At 35.6% G+C, this 26085-nt stretch overlaps 1 protein-coding gene across 1 annotated transcript in view; it reads right to left on the bottom strand.

The window, feature by feature from the left end:
- Nucleotides 1-316: 316 nt before the first annotated feature.
- The window catches only part of RSG7 (Regulator of G-protein signaling 7), a 37171-nt gene continuing 11402 nt past the window's right edge, over nt 317-26085 (bottom strand). Inside the window, exons 5-13 of the mRNA XM_089642146.1 lie at nt 25425-25505; nt 24932-25021; nt 21705-21805; nt 19551-19655; nt 17953-18066; nt 13520-13645; nt 12407-12596; nt 11085-11177; nt 317-3965 (exon numbers count right to left, since the gene is read on the bottom strand). Coding sequence (XP_089498272.1) covers nt 3900-3965; nt 11085-11177; nt 12407-12596; nt 13520-13645; nt 17953-18066; nt 19551-19655; nt 21705-21805; nt 24932-25021; nt 25425-25505 — 966 coding nt within the window. The 3' untranslated portion in view covers nt 317-3899. The remainder of the gene's footprint in view (nt 3966-11084; nt 11178-12406; nt 12597-13519; nt 13646-17952; nt 18067-19550; nt 19656-21704; nt 21806-24931; nt 25022-25424; nt 25506-26085) is intronic.

Here is a 26085-nt window from a genome sequence, read left to right as displayed (position 1 = left end):
CCTGACGCCTGTGCTCTAAAGATTGCAGTCCGTTTGTTAAGATTGGGGAATCTATCTAACGGACCGCCCGTTTCTGCACAGAGTCAAGGGTTTTTCCCAACTATGCACCGGTACCAAAGGAATCAACGACGTTAGTTCCTCGGAGCATCATACATTGAAATACTGGTAAAACGAGGATAGCAGACCCATGCTCTAAAGATTGCAATCCGTCTGTTATGATAGGAGAAAATATCAAACAGATCACCCGTTTCTGCAGAGTCAAGGGTGTTTTCAAGTATTTTGGGACTCCAGACCAGAGGTGGCTGCCAAATTCAACAGTATTGAGATATATACAGGTTCAGCAGTTGTGTACTATCTGCAGTAGCTGGTCACTTTAATCACTTTCAATCTCTAGATGTTACCGGAATGGGGATGCCGAAGTTCCATTGGCTGCGAGCAACGAAACTTTTGTGCAGCATAATATATTATTTTTAAATAAAAACAAATTTCTGTTTGATATACTTTTAATGGCTCCAATCTTCAACATTACTAAATCAAGTTACATTTTTTCAACACTTCAATGATTTATTTTGTGTAATGATGACTTTTAACCTAAAAAGAACCAACCATGTTGTAATCTTTATTATACACATAACTTTGTCTTCAACATCCCAATCAATGTGCAAACGCAGTTAAACTAAAGAAAACCTTTTCATCAAAACGTCAACATATTTATAATGTTGCAATCTTTGCTATTCACAATTTAAAAATTACCCTTTCAATGTTGTATTTCTTTCTATACAAATTTTAATATCTCTTTTGTGTTTTTTTACTTAATATAGATGTTGCAATAGTTATTATTTCTATACACATTTTAAACATTCCTTTACGTATTGCACTTCTTTCAAATATTTCCCTTTAAGATGCTGAAAATGTTGATAAATGATTATTGTTTAAAAACACAATTGAAATACATATTACATTTCTTTCCGAAGACATTTAATTTACATGTTGCTATTAAATGTTCTTACTACATGTTGCAACAGTCATTGCTTCAGTATTTTAAATATATGATCATACTGCACGCTTTTCAAAGATATTTTAATTCCCTTATTAGATGTTGATAAATGTTGTAACAGTTGTTTCTAAACACATTTTAAATAAATGATCATAAATGTTGCACTCTTTCCGAGTACATTATGTATTTAAATTCTCCTGGTAGATGTGGATACATGTTGTAAAAGTTATTGTTTCTAAACACATTTTAAATAAATGTTCATACATGTTTAACCCTTTCCAAAGACATTTTAATTGCCCTTTTAGATCTTGATACATGTTGTAACAGTTGTTTCTAAACACATTTTAAATAAATGATCATACATATTGCACTCTTTCCGAAGACATTTTAATTGCCCTATCAGATGTTGTAACAGTTATTGTTTCTAAATACGTTTTAAATAAATTATCACACATGTTGCACTCTTTCCAAAGACATTATTTAAATACCCTTTTTAGATGTCGCTACATGTTGTAAAAGTTATTGTTACTAAACATATTTTTAAATAAATAATCATACATGTTGCACTCTTTCCAAAGACATTTTAATTGCCCTATTAGATGGATGTGATTTGGCCAAAGCATTATAGTAATTTATTTTTGGGATATTACGCCACATTGCACTACCTCCTTGTTTAGCCAACATTTTGGACAGCATTAATGTCCATCATCAGGGGAGATGTTTGAGATTAGATGTCTATACATGTATTCCCCTATTAGATGTTTATACATGTTGTAAAAGTTATTTTTTCTAAGCACGTTAGATAAATTATCATACATGTTCATTACACTCTTTCTGAAGATATTTTAACTGTCCTTTTATTTTATGCTGATACATGTTGTAACAGTTACTGTTTCTAAACACATTTTAAACATGGTCACACATGTTGTACTTCTTTCTATAAACATTAAAAATACTCCTCTCCGTTTCTTTCTGTTGTTATCACTTCTATACACATTTTAAATTTCTAATTCTTCCTATACACATTTAGTTCAAAGACAAAAAATAAATTAAAAATTCAGTTCCCTTGTGCGGACCATTGAGAGATAACTGACTGTACTTGAAAGTTTTAAAAGAATATTTTCACTTTGCTATTTAGTTATGATATAAAACTATATGAAAGAAAAACTGCTGTCACCAATTTGCATAAATACCTTTTGACTCCTAGGCCCCAAACAGATTGTACATAATTTACAGTAGAATCATTTTAAAGAGTTTTTTTTGCTTGTGCTGTTGTGTACTGCATCACAGGGCTACTGCGGGGTAAGAGGGGACTGTGGGCGGGCGTCCCAAACAAGATACATTCAAATGTGCCCTCTTTAAAATGATTTGACTGTACACACATTAAAAACTTAAAATAAATAAACATATTTTTTATCATGTAATTTGCTAAACTTAACATTAAAACATCTTTGGTTTAAAATTATCACCAAATTAAAAATAAAATCAAATCTCTCTAAACTGAGGTGCACAGTTTACGCCAGCGCTGCACAACCGTACCAGAGCTCCATAGCTCGTGATGCTCCAAAATTCTTGATAATTTCGTACTTGAAAAATTTTCTTTCAAAAAACAGTATTTTTTAAAGAAGCGAAACAGACTTTGAAGAAGCCAAAGGTAGTGGGAAGGGAAGGGGATGGGAAGAGGAGGGTCAGGAAGTGCCTGGCTATTCAGATCTGGTCGTCAAACTTTTCAATTCTGAACGGTGGTCTATTAAACACCAGGCCGAAACTGAAATCATCTACCGATCTGCCCGTTAAACGCCGATTCTCGGCCCGTCAGCCTTTGGTCAAATCGTAATGAACATTACGCTCGACGGCTAATCAAACATTTTAAATTTGATCAAATCCTGACGGGCCGAAAATGGTTTTGAATGTCATAAAAAAACAAAATGGCCGCTATATGCCGACATAAAATGTGTTCGGAATTTAAGCGACCAAGCCACATTTTGAGATCAAAAAAAAAAAAATTATTTTAATTAACATTGTATTATTTCCGTCGTACAGTTCTAAGGGCCAGTTGTTTTGCAGAAATTCACGTGCGACAAAGTCATCAAATTGTCACTCTGCAACATTTTGTTTTTTTTTTACTGTTGAAATGTTCCCGTTAAATGCCAATTCTAGGCCCGTTTTAGCTTTTGAACAAATTGTGATCAGTAGAAGAGGACAACTATCATGTTATTAATATTGTAAGTTTATTACAATACAATAGAAATCCGAAACGCACGTAGAATTGGCGTTTAACCCGTGAGGCTAATTTGTTCGCACTTGGGAATAGCTCATATGGTCTCACGGTTAGAAATGTGATCTAAACAATGTTATAAAGAGAAAACATGACGCTTTATATTCAAATCTAAAAGTTAACAACAAAAGAATTAAAATTTACACCTCAATGAAACCAATTTTTCATTATTAGTAATTTTAGTTCAATTATTTAGTTAGACGATAAAATGTAAGATTCTCCATTTTTAAAAACTTTTTTATGTTAGCAATCAAAATTTTAATATTTAAAAAAATATATGTTTATTTCTAACAATATAATTAGAAAGGTTATTTTATCGCCTTTCAAAAACTGTTTTTAGTTTTTGGATACATTCATAAATATTCCATTTATGTGGATTCTATTGCAAAGCGGAAATATTTCGATCTACGGACAGAATACGCCGAATGGGGGTTAACAGGGACCTTTTAAAAACAAAATGGCGTTGAATTGCCATTTGTTGACAGTGTTACATTTGAATTTCTGCGAAACAACCGGACCTTAATTGTTGCTGATGATGATGACGATGGTTTGAATATGAATTTGGAATTAGCGAGTTAATTTATATTATATATCGCCGAAGTAACGTGAATTTTAGTTCCGTTTCTAGTTAGCAGATGTCTCTTTTCTGGCAGAAAAAGAAACTATGGACCGAATTCCTTTAACGGAGGTCTGAAAAAAAAAAAAAAACATTCATTAAATGTGAGATCACTGAGTTTGTGCAAAAACATTATTTTTACTTCCCCAACAGCTTTCAACCATCTGGAGACGGTGAGACTAATGCATCCTCAATTATTGGGGTGTGTTGTGAGACTGAAGGCATCGGAGAAGGAGATTGGGAAGAGGAAAGCACCTGAATCTGGCCACCAAACATGGCTAAAGTCATTAGACATCCAAATTCATAGACCTGCTCAAATATGAAATCATGTGGGTATCATTTTGCCTGAGGCAAAACACTTGACCATATCATTGGCACCAGGATGTACCAGATTTTGCGCACAAAAGTAACGATTGCTAAACGTTTGCCAACGGTTTGTAGCAAGACTTTTCTGCGCATGATCTGAATGTTCATTTTTTACTGAACCTTGACTTGTAAATAAAATATTCAACTTTTGTTTACCCGAGTTGTGATTTATAGTTTTTTACGCAGCCAGCAATTTATTTATTTATTTATTTAACACCCAGAGGGCTTTTACATGGTTGGTAGTATAATTTTAGTTTGACAGATACTTTGAAACATAAAAAATAAGAATAAAATAACATTTGATAAAAGCTATGCAACAAGTCATACAAACACAAGAAACAAAAACAGAAAATGACAGCTATTTGTAGGTTTACATGATGTGTTTAGGAGTATTGTTGAAATAAATGTTTTAAATGATCCACAAAAGGTTGGTATTGAATATGTCAACATCACCCAAGTAATGATTTCCCATGGTGTGAAGTCGTTGTATCGGAGAGTGGGCAATGTAGTTACGCTTATGTGTGCTGCTGTAGAATATTGTATTTTGTCGTGTTGTTACTGTGGGTGTGTGTATGTTTATAAGTTGCAGGAGTTCACAACAGTCGAATTTAGACTTAAGTATTTTGAATAAGAACGTTAAATCGTTTATTTTACGTCCATCTTCTAATGTATGTATTTTTAGAGTATTTAATAAGAAATTGTATTTTAAGTCTTCGACAGGGATATTTAGTTTTAAATTTATAAAATAATTGAGCGCCATTGTAAAAATGATTAGTATTACAATGCTTGATGATGCCTGCATACTGTCAGATTCATTTATTGACAAATCACAGAAAGGGAGACGGAAACGTCACCTCCCAACTCCCACAACTCGGTTTGTTCCCTTTCCTCGATTGGCTGCTCTATCAGTTTGAACGTCTACGTAAGCAACGTTTCGTTATTAAATATTTTTCACCAGGGCGATACTAAAAGTATCTACAACACCTACAGCCAAGGATTGTAACCACTCAAGCTGATGACGTAGTAAGCGTAATGCGTAAGATCAAGAGAGGGACGCTTAGAAGTTTTGGGCATGTAGAGCGAATGAGTGTAAGTAGAATAATATATGAAGTGAACATGAATGATAGAAGAAGACGGCCCGGGGAAAACATGGCACGATCAAGTAAACCAGATACTTAACCACTCAGAACATTAGAACGTCAAAAGACGTAAATATGTTAATAGCGGTCAAGACAATAGAACGTCTTTTCACGTAAACGCGCGAGATTTTACAAAAATTGATTTATTTCCATCACTAGTATACGGATTCCCATGATTTAAAAAACAGAGTATCGATAATGAATAACGCTACGCGTCTGTATTCGAGAATATCTATGGAACGTAGAGGTGCATTATCTAAGCCGATTGAATCTGTCATCTTGTTCGTTCATAATTTATTGCGTTTCTAAATAATTTATTAAAAATATTTTAGTTTGGACGGTTAATATTTTGAGGTGACTAATAGTTTTTAATTATATTTCTTCAATATATAAAGTGTTATTTCTTTATGATACTCAGAAAAAAGTACATTTTTCAAGGCTTTGAAATAATGTTAAGCGATTTTTACATATTTTTGACGTTTTCATAAAATGTATATTTAGAAACGCAAATATTTACGTATAACAACACAATGCGATAGTGGATTTCATAATCTTTCCAAAACATTTTTTAGAATGAGGCTACGTTTCCCAAAACGTGAGTTATGAAGCTTTTAGCATAACTCGTAAATAACACAAAAATTATCACGTTTTGACAGTTCTCAAAGGAACGCATAGTAAATAGAAGTCTTTGTCTGAGAGGTTAAGATATGATTTAAGATTTTCACGCCCAAAAGTATTTTCGTTATTTGTTTTTGGGGTGTTATGCCATGTTGCGCTCTTTCTTTAGCCAACGTTGTCCGAAACGTAGGCTAATGAAGGAATGCAACACGGCATAACACCCCAAAAACAAACAGCAAAAAAACTGATACTTAAGAGTCAGAATAACAACAGAAGAATATTTATGACACAATGTATGAATGTAAATGAAGCAAGGAATGTGTTTTTAGTTAGTCAATACTGTTATATATTTAGCGTTTTATGATACAATATTTTTAAATAATGTCAAACATTCCCTGGCTATGAATAACCTGACAATAAGTGGAGAAAAATTTTCTTTAATTTTTTAAAGTTATACCCATCAATGTGATATATCATTGAAGAAGAAGATAAAGATAGAGACACAGAAAATAAAAAAAGATATTTCCTTTGTCTTGTTCTGTTTCATTTTTCGTTTAGATTTGTCAGTATTATCAACTTCTTCAATGATACATATTAACTGTTCAAAATTGAATTCTTGACAAATCAGTTCCAATTTTTAAAATGACAAATAAAACATTATATCGTAGGTAGGTACTTTATCGCTTGTCTGAATTCTTCACGCAATCAGTTCTCTTTTGAAAATGACACTTAAATTCAAAGCAAATTTCAGAGTTCATTGAACCAGAGATAAGCAGAACACAACGAACAAATGGAATTATTATTATGTACATATTTAAGAGCAGTGGGAACCTGTTGCATTTGTCCACTTGGCTACTAACTGGTATATGTCACTGAAGAGTTAAACTGATAGGGGCGTTAAGTAAGCTTAAAACCTGTCTGGAGTTGAAAGGTCTTAAGTAAAATGGCGCTTCGAGCTAATTTTTGAAAAAAAAAAACAAAAATATTTTGTGCTAACGCTTGCCCATAACGTGCCAAATTTATAGAAACTAAAAATATGGGATAAATGATGAAATCTACGTGGATTTATTGGCTTCAAACCGCAGTAAGCAGTTTTATACGTTTCGTTATTAATATTTTGAGGAATGATGTTAAGGCGATGCCATACGTAGTAATGCAAAATCATGTGTTTTTGGTTTGAAAATTTGGTCGCCTAGAAATGTTTCAGATGCTTTAATTAAATACTGCGAGTAGAATACATCTTGGCCTTTGAAATAATCGAGTATTTTTTAGATAAGTCTTTTTTATAAGCCCAGAAAAAAATAATGTATAAGGCCTATGAAAACTGCTTTAAAGTCCAAAATCTCCTACTTACGAACCCATTTTCGGTTATGATTTTAATGTATAATGTGGCAAATTAAGTTATTTGTAAAATGATCGAAAAAAAATTAAATATTTATGCGTGAACATCCGCAAAATAAAATAAAAGGCACTTTTTGGCCATGTTTTTTTCTTGCATAAATCAAAACGGGCGGATGGTGTTAAGCGGGAATTTAAATCTTATCGCCAAGGGTTGTTATTGATAGCGGCTCAATTTAAAATATTACATGACGTAGTGCATCGCCTTAATTAATTAATGATTTGCTTTTCTTCAATCAACACTCCAAAAATTATAGATACCGTTCACCAATGACCAGAATGGCAAGACTGTAACAGTTAGGGGGTATTTCACTATGTCGGGCTAAATATCTGACTAGCTAGCCGTTGGCTGGCTTTAAAGATCAGAATAACTTCGTTATTCAACGGCGACCGTTTCACCATTGTTGCCGAGCTTCCGGATAGATAACACTCGAAATACTCTGGCAACATCGCAAAATGTTTGCAGTTACTCCATCTACTGCCACGGCTGTCATGTTTTGCCGCAATGTCTATGGAATGCTAGCGTCAACGCCAATTGATCTGTGGTCAACGTCGTCATCCAGTTTCCCGCCACAGTCCGCACACCGCAAAGTGTGCATTTTTTTGGTTATGTTATGTTGATTATCAGGTCATTTTAGATAGATTCGTGTCGAATTAATACATTGTTTCTTATTTTGAACACAATCAAATAATTCAGGATGGATCGTACAAGCATTCAAATTCATTCGAGCTCTTAAAACTCGCGGCCTTCGCATCGCCGCCCTTTCACCTGCTTCTGTAAATCAAAAACCTCGGTATCCATAATAATTCGCAACAAAATTCGACTCACTTCTCCGCTGTCAAACTCGGAATGTTTTGACGCCATCTTTGATTCGAGGAATAGCGCCTAACGTGAGGTTCGAGCACTGATTAGTCAAATCGAACTTTAACCCGAGCGTTAGCGTTATTCAGATATAGTGAAAACGAAAAAATGACTAATCCGCCGATTAGTGCTTAGTCAGAACATAATCAGAGATAGTGAAATACCCCCTTATACTTGCAACCCCAGTAATCGAATGTTGACTCGATTAGTAACTGGTAACACAGAAGTTGAGTTGAAACGACGTGCCTGAGTGTGTAGGCGTTCGTTTGGAACGTAACGCTACAACGTTATCGGCCGACAACAGGTGAATCGAGTGCTCAGCGGAAGCGGTCTATTTGCCACGACTGATGGGTGAATCTTTGGACGACACGGTAAGAGTTAACCAACTTACATGATATGTACTGGTTATCGTAATACTAGTCTTATTATGTAGTGCCATTCCTTATCCAGATTATTCCTTGGTGAGAGAGATAACATCTCTGTTTCTACCTGATTTCAGCTTCTCTTCTCCTATTGCGTGTTCGAATTTCGCGCAATTCGTCCGTCCGTGAAATCAACTACTGCCGCCGACAGCTCGGCGTGTAAACACGCGCTAAAGCGACGATATTCAATTGTAGTCTCACCAGACAGGGGATGAGGAATATTCTGGATAAGGAAGACAACATAATAAGAGTTTTAATGGTAGGTAAAACTCTAATATTATGTAGTGCCGTTGCTTATCTAGAATGTTCCTTGATGAGAATTGTCTGTTTTCGTCTGGTGGTATCTCCATGTAGAAGCGTTGGCTGGAAGTCTGCCCTCATACCGATCGCTTCTTCTTCTGATTCCAGGAGAACCTTGGGGTTTGCCCCCAGGCGAATGATTGGTCCAAACAGGAATAGGAGAAGAGAAGTCGAAATCCGGTAGAAACAGAGATGCGATCTCTCTCACCAAGGAATATTCTGGATAAGCAACGGCACTACATAACAAGAGTTTTAACCTCTCAGACAAAGACTTTTATTTATCATGTGTTCCTTTGAGAACTGTCAAAACGTGATAATTTTTGTGTTATTTACGAGTTTTGCTAAATGCTTCATAACTCACGTTTTGGGAAACGTAGCCTCATTCTAAAAAATGTTTTGAAAAGATTATGAAATCCACTATCGCATTGTGTTGTTATATTTATTTATGTTATTATATTATTTCAAAGCCTTGAAAAATGTACTTTTTTCTGAGTAGCATAAAGAAATAACACTTTATATATTGAAGAAATATAATTAAAAACTATTAGTCACCTCAAAATATTAACCGTCCAAACTAAAATATTTTTAATAAATTATTTAGAAACGCAATAAATTATGAACGAACAAGATGACAGTTTCAATCGGCTTAGATAATGCACCTCTACGTTCCATAGATATTCTTGAATACAGACGCGTAGCGTTATTCATTATCGATACTCTGTTTTTTAAATCATGGGAATCCGTATACTAGTGATGGAAATAAATCAATTTTTGTAAAATCTCGCGCGTTTACGTGAAAAGACGTTCTAATGTCTTGACCGCTATTAACATATTTACGTCTTTTGACGTTCTAATGTTCTGAGTGGTTAATGGTAGGTAAAACTCCAATATTATAATTTGTGGTGTCAATCATTTGACTAACATGGCGCCCGCCATTTTAAATCTAGTTTTATAATGTCACATGTACGATATAAATGCTTTGCAATTAAGACCAACTTACAAGCGATTCTAAAGGAACCTTGTACACGCCCTGAAATTTATTCATTCCTGTAATTATAGAGTCTTGGGTTTTGTAGTGTATTATTTATTAGTTTCTAAAATGCATGTATGCACAGGGTTTTCCAATAAGAGGTATTATTTTGAATAGCCCGCTATTTCGGTAGATGTTACTTTTGAAGCTGTCGTTTTTTGACATTTGACAAGTAGAAACTACGCCATTAATAAAAATGGAACGATACACGCTTCAACAATGCATTGAAATTATTAAAATTCACTTGAGCGAATCAAATGCAAATCATCTCGAGTGATGAGGCCCATTTCCACCTCGATGGCTTCGTCAACAAGCAAAATTGTCGCATCTGGGGCTCGGAAAACCCAAGAGTTATTGTTGAAAAGCCTCTCTATCCTCAACGTGTGACTGTTTGGTACGGTTTATGGTCCGGCGGAGTCATTGGACCTTACTTTTTCGAAAATGAGGCTGGAGCAACAGTTACGGTGAATGGATCGCTATCGAGAGATGATTAATGATTTTTTATGGCCGGAATTGGATGGCATTGATCTGGACAACGTTTACTTTCAACAAGACGACGCTATGTGCCACACAAGCAACGAAACCATCGATCTTTTACGATTGAATATCAAAATAACACCTCTTATTGGAAAACCATGTATATATGTATACTCCTGCAAATAACTGCTAAATTGACATCATTTTGTTGGATGAGTGTAAATGTTACAAGTGTACGCCTTAATGATTTTTGTCCATCATTACGCAAGTAATATTTTATATTGATGTGGCAAAAGTCATGAACTCCATCAAAACCTTGTTCTTGTCTTGACTTGACATTATCTTTATTGTTTCTGTTCCCTATTTCTGTTATAGCAGTAATTTTATAAATTATTTCTCCTTGTATTAACTTTGTGTAATATGTGTTGAAATTAGAGAACGTCCGTTAGTAAATGAATAAATAAATATGAGAACAATCGCTCCAGTGTGTAGGTCACACTTTTATCAGTTTTTCTCTTCAGTGTATTAATTAATGTACTGTAATATTACGAAAATTTGAACATGGTTAATTTAAAGGTTACCTTTTTCTTGGATCCGTTCAAAAAGTCCTTGTACATTTCGGAACGCAGATAGCGAGAATAACTGTCCGACTTCATGAGGTGGTATACGTGCGCCTGTTGGATCAACAAATAACTGTATTAGGTATGGAATTAATCAGCAAATAAATGTATTAGGCTTGGAATCAATCAGCAAATAACTGTATGTATTATGTTTGGAATCTTTAAAACAGATAACTGTGTGAGGCCTAACAGTTAACTAAGCAAATTAATGTGTAAGACTCGGAATACATCAGCAAATAAATATATTAGGCTTGGAATCAAACAACAGATAACTTTTTCAGGCCATCAATCGACGAATAACTGTATGTATTACGTTTGAACCTTTCAAACAATTGACTGTGTAAGGCCTAACAGTTAACTAAGCAAATAAATAAGGCCTGGAATACATCAGCAAATGCATATATTAGGCTTGGAATCAAACAACAGATTACTAAAATAGGCTTGGAAACAATTGACAAATAACTGAATAAGGCCTGGAATCAATCAGCAAATAACTGTATGTATTATGTTTGGAATCTTTCAAACAAATAACTGTGTAAGGCCTAAGAGTTGACTAAGAAAATAAATGTATAAGGCCTGGAATACATCAACAAAGAAATGTATTAGGCTTGGAATCAAACAACAGATAACTTTGTCAGGCTATCAATTGACAAATAACTGAATAAGGCCTGGAATCAATCAGCAAATAACTGTATGTATTACGTTTGGAATCTTTCAAGCAAATAACTGTGTGAGGCCTAACAGTTAAATAAGCAAATAAATGTATAAGGCCTGGAATACATATAATGAGCTTGGAATCAAACAACAGATTACTAAAATAGGCTTGGAAACAATCAACTAAATACTGTGTTTGGACTGGAATTGATCAAAAAAATCATACTGTATTTGGTCTGGAATCAATCAGCAAATAACTGTATAAGATATAGAATCAATCAAGAGATAACAGCTATAAAATACTAAGGACGGGTTGTTTCGGAGAATTTGAACAATTCATCAAATTTCAACGTTCATTTCTGGGTACTGTGAAAGTCTTATTCAAGTTCTGTTATTATATCATCGTAGGTTAGTAGCATGACAGAACTGAAATAATAACAGAACTTGAAAAATACTTTCACAGTACCCAGAAATGAACGTTGAAATTTGATAAATTGTTCAAATTCTCAGAAATAACCCGTACTTAGAGTCAATTATATTAGGCGTGGAATCAATAAACAAAATACTGTATTTGGCCTGGAATCAATCAGCAAATAACCATGACTACGCAGACGTAAACAGACACATACCTGCGCATGATCGAAGCTCCACCGGTCTGCGCCAGCCGTGACATTAGCGTGGCACGCCCCACGGCTCGCCGAGTCCACGTTGATGGGACACGGTGCCTCGGGGGCCAGGTACTCCTTCCAGATGTCCTGCGCACGCAGGCGAATCTGCCTCTGTGGCAATGCCTTCAACTCCTGAACTGCCTCCCAGAACCTGCACACAAACATGACACATTGTTGATTAGTCTCTCGACTATTATTACACCATTCCAATGTGATCAGCCTTCACCTGCTGGACCGCCTCCCAGAACTAGCACACAAAAACACTAAAATTAAACAATTGAATTACATTTTTTCCTGTCACTGTCAACATGTCAGATTCAGACGTAAAACATAACCTCAATTGATAATATAATATTTTAACTTCCAATTTATGTCCGGGTTAAATCTTCCCCATAGGAAAAACTAAACCCTTCCACACACTTTTCCACAAATGATCATCTAGTCAATCAACATTATGCAAGTGCATTATATAAGCAAAATAAATACAAAACAATACAAGAACAACACGTCAACTCACCAGAGATCAAATGGGAAAATAATTCACTGACTCCAGATATTTTCATATCAGAGGGTTCGGCTCGGTAGAACTTCTAACAGGGCCTATAAATCCTACTGATCCCTCAACATAAATATTTAAAAAATCTTTCGTTATCCTACATGTATTCAAAATGACCGACTTTTGCATCTTTATATATAAATTTTTCGACAGATCTAATACGCCTAAATTTTGAATGAGAGAGCTAGGTATAATGCTAGTAGCCGAAATAACAAATGGTAATATTTTTATAGTCTGAGAATGCCAAATTCTTTTTATCTCATTTCCTAAATCTGTGTATTTTTTCATTAACAGATTGAATATTACAGGAATTTGGAATAGCGACATCAATTGATAATATAATATTATATTGCGTTCCCATACCCGCCTCCCAAAATAAATTTTCATACTTACAGGCTTAAATTATGGCGTTCTTAGACAGCCGCCAAAAATTGTGGCAGCTCGGAGAGAATGGGTAAAATTTCACAAATTTTTAAACAGTTGCCGTATAAAAATGCATGTAAAATGAGGTTTCTCACTTGAGGTTTTCCCCGGAGAACTCCTTGTCCAGGAAACGTGTGAAGTGTTCCCGACCAGCCGGATCCTGCAGCAGCTCCCGGAGTCCGAAGGCCCAGCGCCGCACGCGCCGCAACGGAACCTCCTTGCTGAAAACACACACGCTACATCAGCAGGCTTTATATAATAAATTACGGTTCCTCGACAAAAGAGAAAAGTGATCAAAAGCAGAAAGGATAGAGAACAGTTGCATGAAATGGCTTTAGATCAGATCTGAATAGCCAGGTACACCCCCACCTTCTTCTTCCCCATCTCCACTACCTTCAGCCTCACAAAATACCCTGATTGGGGATGCCATAGTCTCACTGGCTCCAGACGGTACTCAAAAAGGAAGTGAAGTAAAAATAAATTACATGGTATATTAAAAAATCAGGACATAAAGGTATTGAGGGCAACGAGCGGGCTGACGAACTAACAAGGAAAGGGGCGAAAGCACCACTTGTAGGATCCGAGTCGGCCGTAGGAGTAATTACATATTGATAGGTGGGTCAAATCCCAGCACTGCAAAGAATGGGAGAGGGCACCTGGAATGAGACAATCCAAAGTACTCATAAAAGGACCAGACCCTAGACGAACCAAGAAACTACTCCATATGGACAGAAACTCACTGAGGGAACTGGTAGGACTACTAACGGGACACTGCCATCTCAGGAGACACATTTATTTATTTATTAACGGACATTGTCCAAATTACAAAATAATAACACAAATACAGTCAAATGAAAAATACAGGAGTAGACAAAGGTACATGGAAGCAAAGACATAAGGCAGATATAATATAAGAAAATAAAGTGACAAGTCGAATCAAGTCAAGACTACGCCGTGGGTCAGGATCACAGGACACTTATAATATTCCGTCACTTGTTTAGCGACTGGCAAAAATCATTCAGACTTATCCCAAAAAAGTTAAGGTTTTAACTTGAGTTGACCAGTCTACACATTCTGGACAATAGTGAATAATATCCATAATTTGTCGAATGATGGTTGAGGAAGAGCAGTTGAGCAGGGGATATTGAAGGGAATGAGTTGCAGTAGAGTAGGTGAATCAATAATACCATTTATAATTTTGAAGAAGCAAATGAGGTCATTTCTTTCCCGATGGACTTCCAAAGGAGAGAGGTTTAGAGTTAGTTCAATTTCATCATATGAGTATTTGCCTTTTTCTAATCCTAGCCTCCTAGCAATCCCTCTTAAGAACCGATGTTGAACAGATTCAATGCGTCGAATGTGGACAGCATAAAAAGGAGACCAGATAACACAAGCATATTCAAGATGGGGGCGAACCAAGGAGCAGTAAAGAGTTCTAAGGGTATTTACGTTTTTGAAGTCCGAAGTGATTCTAGTGATGAAACCAAGTAGTTTGAGGGATTCATTAACGATTGCAGTTATGTGATCCCGAAAAGAAAGCTTACACATGCAGATATTGGGAGTAGAAAACACCAATAGATGCAGGAAATGTGAAGAGGATGAAGAGACTCCAATTAACCTATGGTGCCAATGTCCTGCCCTGGTGGGAACAAGGCTCAGATACCTGGGGAGACATACAGTAGAACCAGAAGACATAGCCACATATCCAATGACAACCCTGGTGAACTTTATTGAAGGGACTGGATTGTTGTTAAAGGAATGAGGTAAAATGGGAGATAGCATAATGGGCCTATGGTCTAAGTGCTCACGGGAACTACGTGTAAACCGTCTTCGCCCTTTAAAAAAAATATATATAAAGAAACAAAAACTATTTTAAAAGAATAATTACAAATTGAAGATTTAAAAAAAAAATAATTTCGATCTTGCCAGGATTCGAACCTGGAATCTTTTGATCCGTAGTCAGACGCGTTATTCGTTGCGCCACAATCCACATTGGCTGGTGGCCAAACTAACCTACTTAAGCTTTGACACCAGGGGGGCGGTTCATCCCTTAGGACAATTGGTGTTTGACTCCCAAAAATTATAAGACAACAATAATAATAAATTATGTGCATCAAAACAACTGGTCTTATTCTTAATTTATTTTAAAGGTCATATAAAATGCTTGGTTTCGTGCTACGTGTAAGTAAAATATTCAGTAATCCGCGTACAATTGTAATGTTATACAGTGGTGCCTCACACAACGAACTTAATTCGTTCCAGGAGCAAGTTCGTTATGCGAAAAGTTCGTTATGTGAAACGCGTTTTCCCATAACAATACATGTTAAAAAAAATAATTCGTTCTGTAGCATAAAATATGGTAAGATGACATAAAAAAAAGATACATTTTTTGTTATTATTTTTATTTAGATACATCTAAAAACATAATGAAAAAAACACACATTTTTTAATTTTAAGAAATAATCGAATCTTGCACATCTTCATCCATTTTCCGCCGATGGTGCAGTGAAAAACCTGTCCAAAGTCGTTTGTTTCTCTCTTTTCTTCAACATCTGCCGGAAATAACGGACAAGAGTATCGGAGTACAGGTCGTTGATCCTGTTTGCTTCAGCGGAATCCGGATAGTGGGCATTGGTAAACTCCTGAACTGCTTTCCATTTGACCAGGATGTTCTTGATGTCAGCAGTTGGAATTGGTTGATTGTTTGATTGTTGCTCCTCGTTATCAGATGACGCTTCCCTTTGAGCATTGTCCTGTTGTTAATCCAAATCGCTAATAGCCTCTCCATTTCCTCGTGGATTGAAGATCTATGTTTTTCATTAAATAGTTTTGATACTCCTTTGGCTACTTTGGCTGATTTTATTGCATCCTTGTTTGTCAAAATGGTGAAAATGGTGGTCTTGTTGAGGCCAAACTCTTTGACGAGGTCACACTGTTTTACCCCACATTCACTCCTTCTAATTATTTCCTGTTTCATTTCAAGAGAAATCACCTTCCTGCTTTTTTTAGAACCCATCATATAAAAAAAATGTTGAGTTTATCTTAAAAGGACGACTGCCGTGATACGTGTGCGATTTAATTCGTAATGAAGAACGATTGCTGCGATACGTGCGTAAGTTAAGCGTACTACGCAGTGACTAACGAGTCTAACGACTGCCTGCGCGGATGCAATTAATCGGCAGTGATCGTAGAAGATCGGGCGACTTCGTTGTGTGAAGCGAAGTTCGTTGTATGAATCGTGAAATGAACGAAAAGGAAGTTCGTTGTGTGCAGCATTCGCTGTGCGAGGCGTTCGTTGTGTGAGGCACCACTGTATTTCGCATTAGTCAGAAGTACACTGGAATATGCATCGCCTATTTGGAATCCGCAATATAAACTTTACATATATAGTATAGAATGAATCCAAAACAAATTTATAAAATATATTACCCACAGATTCAACAATAATTTTGAGTGTACATTTGAAACTTTGCAGCGAAGACGAGCAGTAGCTGACTCAATATTTATACACAGAATTTTAAACAATGAGATTGACTGTTCTGAACTTTTGTCCCTTATTAACTTTAATATACCTTTGAGACGTACACGACATACAGTGCTATTCCACACGCTAAATTATAAAACAAATGCAGCATCTAATTCGACAATTAACCGAGTTCTTCATACTCTAAATAATATTTGTATTAATTCTAACATTGACATTTTTTCGGATTCACTGCCCAAATTCAAACGTGGCATCATGTCAATAATTTAAATAATTCAATGCGCATACATACAGACACACACACACACACAAACACTCACACACACATTACACACGTCACACACACACCTATAAACTACACAAGTCACCTGGTAATTAAGGAATAAACATACCACTTAGCAGACATTTCAAGGAAACATATCATAGGTACACAAAATGAAGTATCTTATTCCTGTATATTGTTTCATCTCTGTAAATTATGTACTGTTAATAAATTTAAAAAAATGTACCACGAAACAGCAGAGCTGCGAGCTGCGGCGGCGGGGAGTGACGAGCAGTGACATCTGTTGTCTCTAATAGAAGCTTTCAATTACAAGTACATACGATTCGCTGGGTCAATTTAAAGAATGTCCACTTTGGCATCTTCTGTCCCTATGCGCGCCATAGAATAAACGAGATGGCACTATATTTTTCGTCGAGGGAGACAGCATGATGAATATTATATGTTTTAAAGAGATGGTGACATAAACATGTGTCGGTTTTTCATTTTACACGCTTGTCGTGTGTGGAACAACGGTTGTTTTTCAATTTGACAGTTCGGAAAAGGTTTTGAATAATTCTTTATGTTGTTATCGATGTAGAATGAAACAAAACAAAAAACGTAAAAGATCATTGTCATATACTGCGGACGTGCGTTTCAAACTCTTATTTAATTTACTTTAATGTTGTGCACAACTACATTAAAACGTAATTTCTTTAAGATAATTTATCGTAAGTACAAGTTACGTTTAAGCGATAGCTAGAGGTATAATAACGCCTTCTCACCTTTGCTTGTCTTGCTCCCACAATTCTGTTGTATCGGCCAGCCAAGGATTTGGCCATTCCGGCGGAGTCAGGAATGCGTCGTATTCTACGTACTGCTCGTAGTAGTTGATGCAACTGCAAATCAACGCACGCAACAATGTTATAATCAAAAAATTCTGTCAAAAGATACACGAAAAATTTTTATATTCAAATTTAAAATTGATTCTAGGCAATTTCTCTTTTAGCCAACATTTCACACAACATTATTTATTTATTGGACAATTTGTATAGCGCCGTTTTGTGAGATATCACCTCAGGGGCGCTTTACAGTTGTTGATGCAGGTATTACAAAAAATATAAATATTACAAAATAAAGTTAAGTTAAGTAAAATGAAGTACAGGAACAGGTGACACGAAGATAGAAGATGGAGACTCTGCAGCAAGAATCCTAGGTGGTGAAGAAACTGGGCCAGCTGCTGCAGAGAAAGAGTCCACCGCGTCCACCAACAGTGCCAGCACGAGGTTCATCATCCGTCCAGGTATGTGTCTGCTGCTAACAAAGCGCTGACACAATATCCTCTCACAGATACCAGACCTTGGCAGCACCACATTACATTACATTACAGTGTCATCTGCCCTGATCATTTTCGAAAGGATGGCTAAAGAAGGAGGAAACGCGACACGGCATAATAACCCAAAAATGAATCATAATAAAAATGTAAACAGCTAACAAGCGTAATAGGGCTGTTCAAGGCCATTTAGAAATTGTTTTTAGGACATGTTGAGACGACCTTTTTACATGATTCTATTTACCTCCGCCAAATTTCAAGTTCATAAAAAATTATTTTCAAATTTGACAATGTATTATTTATGCAGAAATAATGCCAAAATGTACGCTTTAAATATACTTCTACATACAATAAAATTAAAAGTGAAAATTTTATTTAAATTCTAAACAGTGATTCATTTTTTGATTTCCATATTGGTTTATAATTCGATCTTTGAAAAATATCTTAATACATAAAAATCACGTGTCACTGTGTTCGTATAGGCTAATCTCCAAAACCGCCCGACCGATTTCAATGGTTGAATGTGTATGATTGGTTCCAGCTTGAAACATAGAACTGAATAGGACTTTTTAATGCGACACCTCAAAATAGCGCCACTGTCTGTACAGTGTAAAGACAAGGGAACTATGTCCCCATTCGGTTGGGCAGCGTTGCGAGGGTTAAGGCAGGGGCTGTAGGAAGGAATTTATTAATGCGGGTCTTGAAGAGGCTTACACAAAAATGAGTCAAAGAAACGACCCATTCTCAAGAAGCATCATTCTCATGCACGTGCACCGGTGATCAATTCTGCTAGCTCCGTAGAGCAGGTTCCATTAAAATAACTGTAGAACACACTCAGCATGCCTACATTAGAGATGGCAGCAATCGAACTGTTAACAATGAATTGTCAATCACGGGCAAAGGAACAGCACAGAATCAATTAGGTTTTATCAAGTTTGTTGGGGTTCAAGCACAAAGATGGCCCTCAAAATCAATCGTTGGGCGAACTTGACATTTTTACAGGGTTAGCAATATGCTCAGCAATAAAAAATTAGTACTGATTGAACTCACGCTTCCGCCACCTTCGACACCTTGATATTCCTTCGTTCCATTCGCTGCTTCAGCAGGGAAACCTGGCGACGTGCAGCCTCCAGTCTGGAATCTGTTGTGGCCACCCTGGAATCAGAACACACACCAACATAAATACATTATTATTTGGGCCCCTTCTGAACAAAACCATATCTTAGAAATAGAAAAAGTACAAAAAAGGTTTATGCGTTACCTGTATATGAGGGAATATACATACTATCCATTCCTGTATCCATCCTTGTTCTTAACAGGAATGCTCGATTTCAATACATTAGAAGCCTGCAGAAAAATATTTTTAAGCAAACACTTTTTTAAGTTGATCTCTGGTACAATACACAATCCGCCTATGTTGAAAGAGGTTAACTAACAATTATACTCGAGGGAGATCCCACGCACTCTTATATGCTCCGAAAGCGAGGACTTCTGCCTATCAGAACGCGCCAATAAACAGAGCGACTCAACTGCTTAACGATTCTGCATTAGCCATCGACATTTTCAATGTCACCTACAGACAATTCAGTAACTATCTTTTAACACATGTCACAAAATAGTAAAACTGCCTCTGTAAACTTTTTAATTTGTAATCTTCTCCATGATATATTGGTGTATAAACGTTTTATGGAGAACATGAAAAATAAATAAATAATAAATATACAGAATGACAGACATAACACTGCAATTAGTAACATCCCAACTTTTACCTCTCCAGTCCATATTATAAAAGCATTTTTTTCTATCATGTGAAAATACGTAATTTTTTTGACGTTATAAAGAGAACAAATAATTCTTTTTGCCTCAAATATTTATACTGGAATCCATTAATAAATTCCTAAAAATAGCCAAAATGAATAATTCATATTTTGCAACAATCGGTTAAACTTTAAAAAGTATTTTTTTATTATATGAACGAGATAAAAGTGAAGGTACAGTTTTCTTACAAATTCTCCAAACAAATCGAACGTGTTTTCGAAATATCGAGTTCTCTCAATTTTTAAGTAAAAATTTGACAACATTTTTCACGTTTGATATTAAAATTTTATTATTTATAAATAGTAATGTTTATTTTAAATGCGCATACCAGAAAGATTATTTTATCTACTTTCTAAAACAGCATTTGTTTTTACGGAAAATTAAAAAATAAGCTGTATAATAGCGCTTTTGAAATACACAGAAAACATTGAAATCTGTACACAAGTGATGAAAGTACTAAATAATGACAAACCAATCTAAACTAAAAAAAATAATAATGATTGCAAAAAAAACAATAAACATACACCGAAATCTTTAATGAAATTTTATGCTATGTAGCAATTTTTTTTCTCGAAATAGCACTTCAATTTTTTTCAAAATTATACGAATTTTTACAGCTTTATATCACGTTTTCCTATTAGAAATAGAAGAAAATCTATAAAAATAAAAATTTAAATGTTTGTTTGTTCAAAAAAGTTACCGGCCTGAAGTGTTTTAAAATCTGAAAGAGTTTTTCGTCCACTTTCAAAAACTGTATTACGTTTAAAAATAGCGTATTTTTTTGATTCTTTTATTTTATTTTTTTCTTTTTTACTGGAGTAAACACAGATACAGTAATAAACATGACAGTAAAAAACATTAATTGGAGAATTCGCCTATATCCTAACTATTTCTCACAGACTAACATGGCAGCCTTTTAAAAATAACTAACTAATCATCATTTCTCCACAGGGGTAGGCAGAGAGAACGGACCGCCAAACGACTCGGTCACACCACACACTCCTTGCCTCATTCACATTCATACATCGTCTTCTATTATTCTGACTCTTGACATGGCCCGACTCAAGTATCTGATTCACTTGGTCGTGCCATGTCTTCCTCGGGCGTCCCCGACTTCTGCTACCATTCACATTTGCATCGTACATTCTCCATACACTCCTTTCTTCGCTCATTCGCTCTACATGCCCAAACCATTTAAGCGTCCCTTTCTTGATCTTACTCATTACGCTTACATCAGCCTTGCAATCTTTACATTGTTTTACCACACATACATCTCAGGGATCTCATTTGTACAAGAAAAGTAAGCCAAAATTAAGCTAACTTCGAACATACAAACGAATTTCTACCGGTTTTGTGTTCAGTGTTACATAATATGGGATAGTTTACCTGGAATCCGTTAACGGCTGGGCCGTTCCGGGTGCGGGAACAGCGTTGCTGGCCTCGTCACCTTGTGCTGGAGCTGTTACCGTCACTATCGGCATGGCCACCTGCGGGTTCAAAGGTAAAAACTTGTAACTTTAAAAAATCACTGTGAAGAAAAGTGACGGAAAATTAATTTAATATTTTTACAGTGAAATAACTTATTGAGTAAAACAAAAAAAAATTGTAATATTTATTCAATGAAAATAATATTAACAACAAAACAACAAATGAAAATGTGAAACAAAAAAATTTCAATTATTATTTTTTTTTTTGTAAACTAATGTTTTTAAGACAAGATTTTTTATGCATAGCACAAAGGGTAACAATTATTTTACAAGCAATAATTATTCGCCTGAAACACTCATCCACATTGAAAAATCTCCTGATAAAAGATACATGACGCCAACGAGACTCGAACCCGTATCCCTTCGATTTCCGGTCGACAGCTCTAACCACTGAGCTATGGTGGCTTATCTCTTACCCGCGAAATTATTCAATATATACTAGTGTTTCATTCAAAAATTACTGCTTGTTACATTTTTTCACCTGAAAACAACCAACTTTATTTTATATGAGAAAGGCATTGTAAGTGCTAACTCTCTCACTAGATGGCGTCGAGACAAATTGTCTACATTTTAAGGTGAAATACTTGAACTTGTCAAATATTAATTATTTTTTTTTTTTTTGGTAAACTAATGTTTAAGCGTCATGCATCTTTTATCAGGAGATTTTTCAATATGGATGAATGTTTCAGGCGAATAATTATTGCTTGTAAAACAAAAAAATTTCGTTTGAGACTTGTTCTATTAGATAAAATGATTTAAAAAAATAACTTAACCTAACCTAACCTATCAATTGATCATGTTCTGTATTGTTACTATTCTTGTTTATCCAGTTACCAGTACATATAAGTTGTGGAATTGCACTGGCAATTTTAAAACGGGAAATGAATACATAGTAAAAACCTTGAATATAAAGAGACTAGCGACTTTCTCGGGCGTCTCCGACTTGTTCCACCATTCACTACTTTATACCACAATGTTACTGTTAAAAAACTACATAACATCCACTTTATTTGGCATTAAAAAGATTGTAATTTTAGGTACTTGAACTGGTTAAAAGATATATATGTGAAATATGTGCAGCAGTTGCCAGAATAAACTGACAAAATAGACATGGAGGTATAGTGACTGCGCGTGAGAAGCAGCAAGAGAACAAGTAGAACGAGTGTACTTGGCTGCGCCCTCTAGTCTAGAACTACTGAATTTGACATACCAATAACAAACAATTAAATATGTGGCGTCGAGAAGAATCCAGATTAACTAATTAATAATAAACCGCTCGACCTACTCACGAGCTACGTACTTGCAGCCGGGATCGTAAACAAAACAAAGCAACCTACTTGCTACAAGCACCTACTTGTCTATCGGCGACAATACTATCGCGCAGTCGGTCTGGCATATTACGACAACTCGCCAGAAGGTTCGAGTCTACCGCCTATGCACAATTGCCGCGCCGCCGAAACTTCGCGAAAGGCCCAGACCGAGCGAGTGGCTTCGATTTAGTTGCCATTCATCTACCTACTGTTGCCACCGGCCGAACAATATAAATAAGCCCGACGCAGCGAGCAGCATTATTAGTATTCAGTCTCTGTTACCGCCGGCACTACCTACTACAACCGTACTACGGAAACCTTGACCCAGTTTCGCGAGCATTCCATAGTATTGTGAATAATAAACGTTTAATATCGCGACTGTAAAATCACTTTTAATTTATCAATAAACGCTGTACCTGAGTTGGGAAGATCTTTTATTTGTACACCACGATAACCACAAATAGCTTGATTTTGTGCATTCAACGAGTAAAACTAATGGCCAACTATAATAGTAGTAGTTGACAGACAATTGAGTGACGGATTACTGAGAGCATACTGTATATACATTTTTACTTTTAATATCACTAAACACTTTTCGGGGAAGTATCAAAACCAGCAAAAAAATTATCCATTACATTACAATATTCTTCCGATTTTATGTCCGGGTTAAATCTTCCCCACAGGAAAAACTAAACCCTTCCACACACTTTTCCACAAATGATCATCTAGTCAATCAACATTATGCAAGTGCATTATATAAGCATAATAAATATAAAACAACACAAGAACAACACGTCAACTCACCAGAGATCAAATGGGAAAATAATTCACCGACTCCAGATATTTTCATATCAGAGGGTTCGGCTCGGTAAAACTTCTAACAGGGCCTATAAATCCTACTGATCCCTCAGTATAAATATTTAAAAAATCATTCGTAATCCTACATGTATTTAAAATGACTGATTTTTGCATTTTTATGTATAAATTCTCTCACAGATCTAATACGCCTAAATTTTGAATGAGAGAGCTAGGTATAATTCCAGTAGCCGAAATAACAAATGGTAATATTTTTACAGTCTGAGAATGCCAAATTATTTTAATCTCATTTCCTAAATCTGTGTATTTTCTTAATTTTTCACTAAAAGATTTTTGAATATTACAGGAATTTATGTATGTATTATTATTTGCTTACAAATTAATAATGTTTGCAGAATAATTCAAAAGATGGCAGCACAAAGAATTTATAATCACAAAATAAAAATAATATTAATTTGATAAAGTTTTGACTAAAATCCAATAGATGTCAGTATCAACAGAATTGATAAATTTTATTAAAAAAAAAACTATGTAAATAGTAAAATAGTTGAGCTATAGAAATCAAAAATATAGAAGAGCTATTGAATTTAGCAGCCACCTCTAATTTAACACACCAAAAAATGCTGGACTCTGTGCAAGAACGGGCTGCTCGTTTGATAGATTCCTCTATCTTAACAGGCGCCAGGTGGGAATGCTGTCTTTGTTCTACAGGTATTTCAATGGAAGATGCTCTGATAAATTAGCGTCATTGATTCCTTCGGCACCGGGCAAAACACGCCCAAAATTCGTTAATACAGTTGATAACAATTTTCACATGAGATTGGATAGTTTCTACGACTTGTTCTTGAGTTCATTTACGGCTTCTGTGTTTCTTCTCTCCTACTACAGCACGGGTCTCTTTAAGACCCACGTTCGCTCCTTCCTATTCTCAAAAAGACTCTCAACACAGCTTCCCCAACGAGTGGAATTAATGTGAAAATAAAAAAAAGAAATAACTTACGGATGTTGATTTAGCTGGGGCAGAAACAACTTTCGCTCCGCAACGGCACGCCTTTTTAATGTCAACTTCTGTAGTATTGACACATCCTGGCTAAAACAGCAACAAACACATTAACTTGTAGCAATTTTCACAAACAAAAAAATAATTAAAGAGTGAGGACCAGTTATTTTGCAGAAGTCATCAAACGGCCATTTTGTATTTTTGACATTTGAAAGGTCCCCGTTAAACGGATTTCAGATTTTTAACAAATTGTAATAAGCTGATAAGCTTAACAACAAGATAGTTGTCCTCTTCTACTGATTACAATTCGTTCAAAAGCTGAAACTGACCTAGAATCGGCTTTCAACGGAGACCTGTCAAAAAAGGAAGATGGCGCTGAATTGTCATTTGATGACAATGTTACATTTGAATTTTAATGAAACAACCCGTCCTAAGTATGATTGGTCGTCAAATATGGGCAGTGTATATTGGAATTCCGGTAGAAGAGACTCACCATGGGGCGGTGCACGTCCCAGAAGGCGCGCTCCTGGCTGTCCAGTACCTTCCTCTCAAGCTTGTCGCGCTTTTTGTCAACCTAAAAAAGAAAAAGAAGAAAAGATTAACAAAAAAAAAAGTTCAACGTTGAGTGGTAGATACTATCAGTATCGCCCTAGTGGAAGACTACCATTTAGAATCGAAACGTTGCTAGCCATGTTTAGTGACCATATCTGAACAGCCAGGTACTTCCACTTCTTCTTTCAGTAGGTACCGCACAAGAGTACCAACTGCTCCCAACCATCTGGAGCCAATGACATCTCCAATCGGGGCATATTGTAAAGCTGCTGTAGGTGGTGATGAGGGGAAGGAGATGGGATAGAGGAAGGTGAGAAGTACCTGGCTATTCACAAAACACACTGGCTAAAGACATTTCAAACAATGTTTAGATTCTGAATGGTGGTCATTGATCAGGGCGATACTGACAGTATCTGTAATAATCTAACAAATTCTTTAAAAAAAAGTATTTAATTTTGGATAGGTACAAAAATAGCCAATATATTTGAAAGTTAATTTCAACGGGAATATCTCTAAATATACATATATATTATCTGACAGATTTTTTTTTACAAAATATAACATATTAAAGCATATTTTATAGACTCTCCTACAAAAGCTGA

The sequence above is a fragment of the Hesperophylax consimilis genome, chromosome 17 (assembly GCF_061612785.1).
Source record: "Hesperophylax consimilis isolate HC1 chromosome 17, BYU_Hcon_1.0, whole genome shotgun sequence".
In the NCBI taxonomy this organism is placed as follows: Eukaryota; Metazoa; Arthropoda; class Insecta; order Trichoptera; family Limnephilidae; genus Hesperophylax; species Hesperophylax consimilis.
The sequence above is the reverse complement of the archived record's forward strand: the minus strand, read 5'-3'. Positions and strand labels throughout refer to the sequence as shown.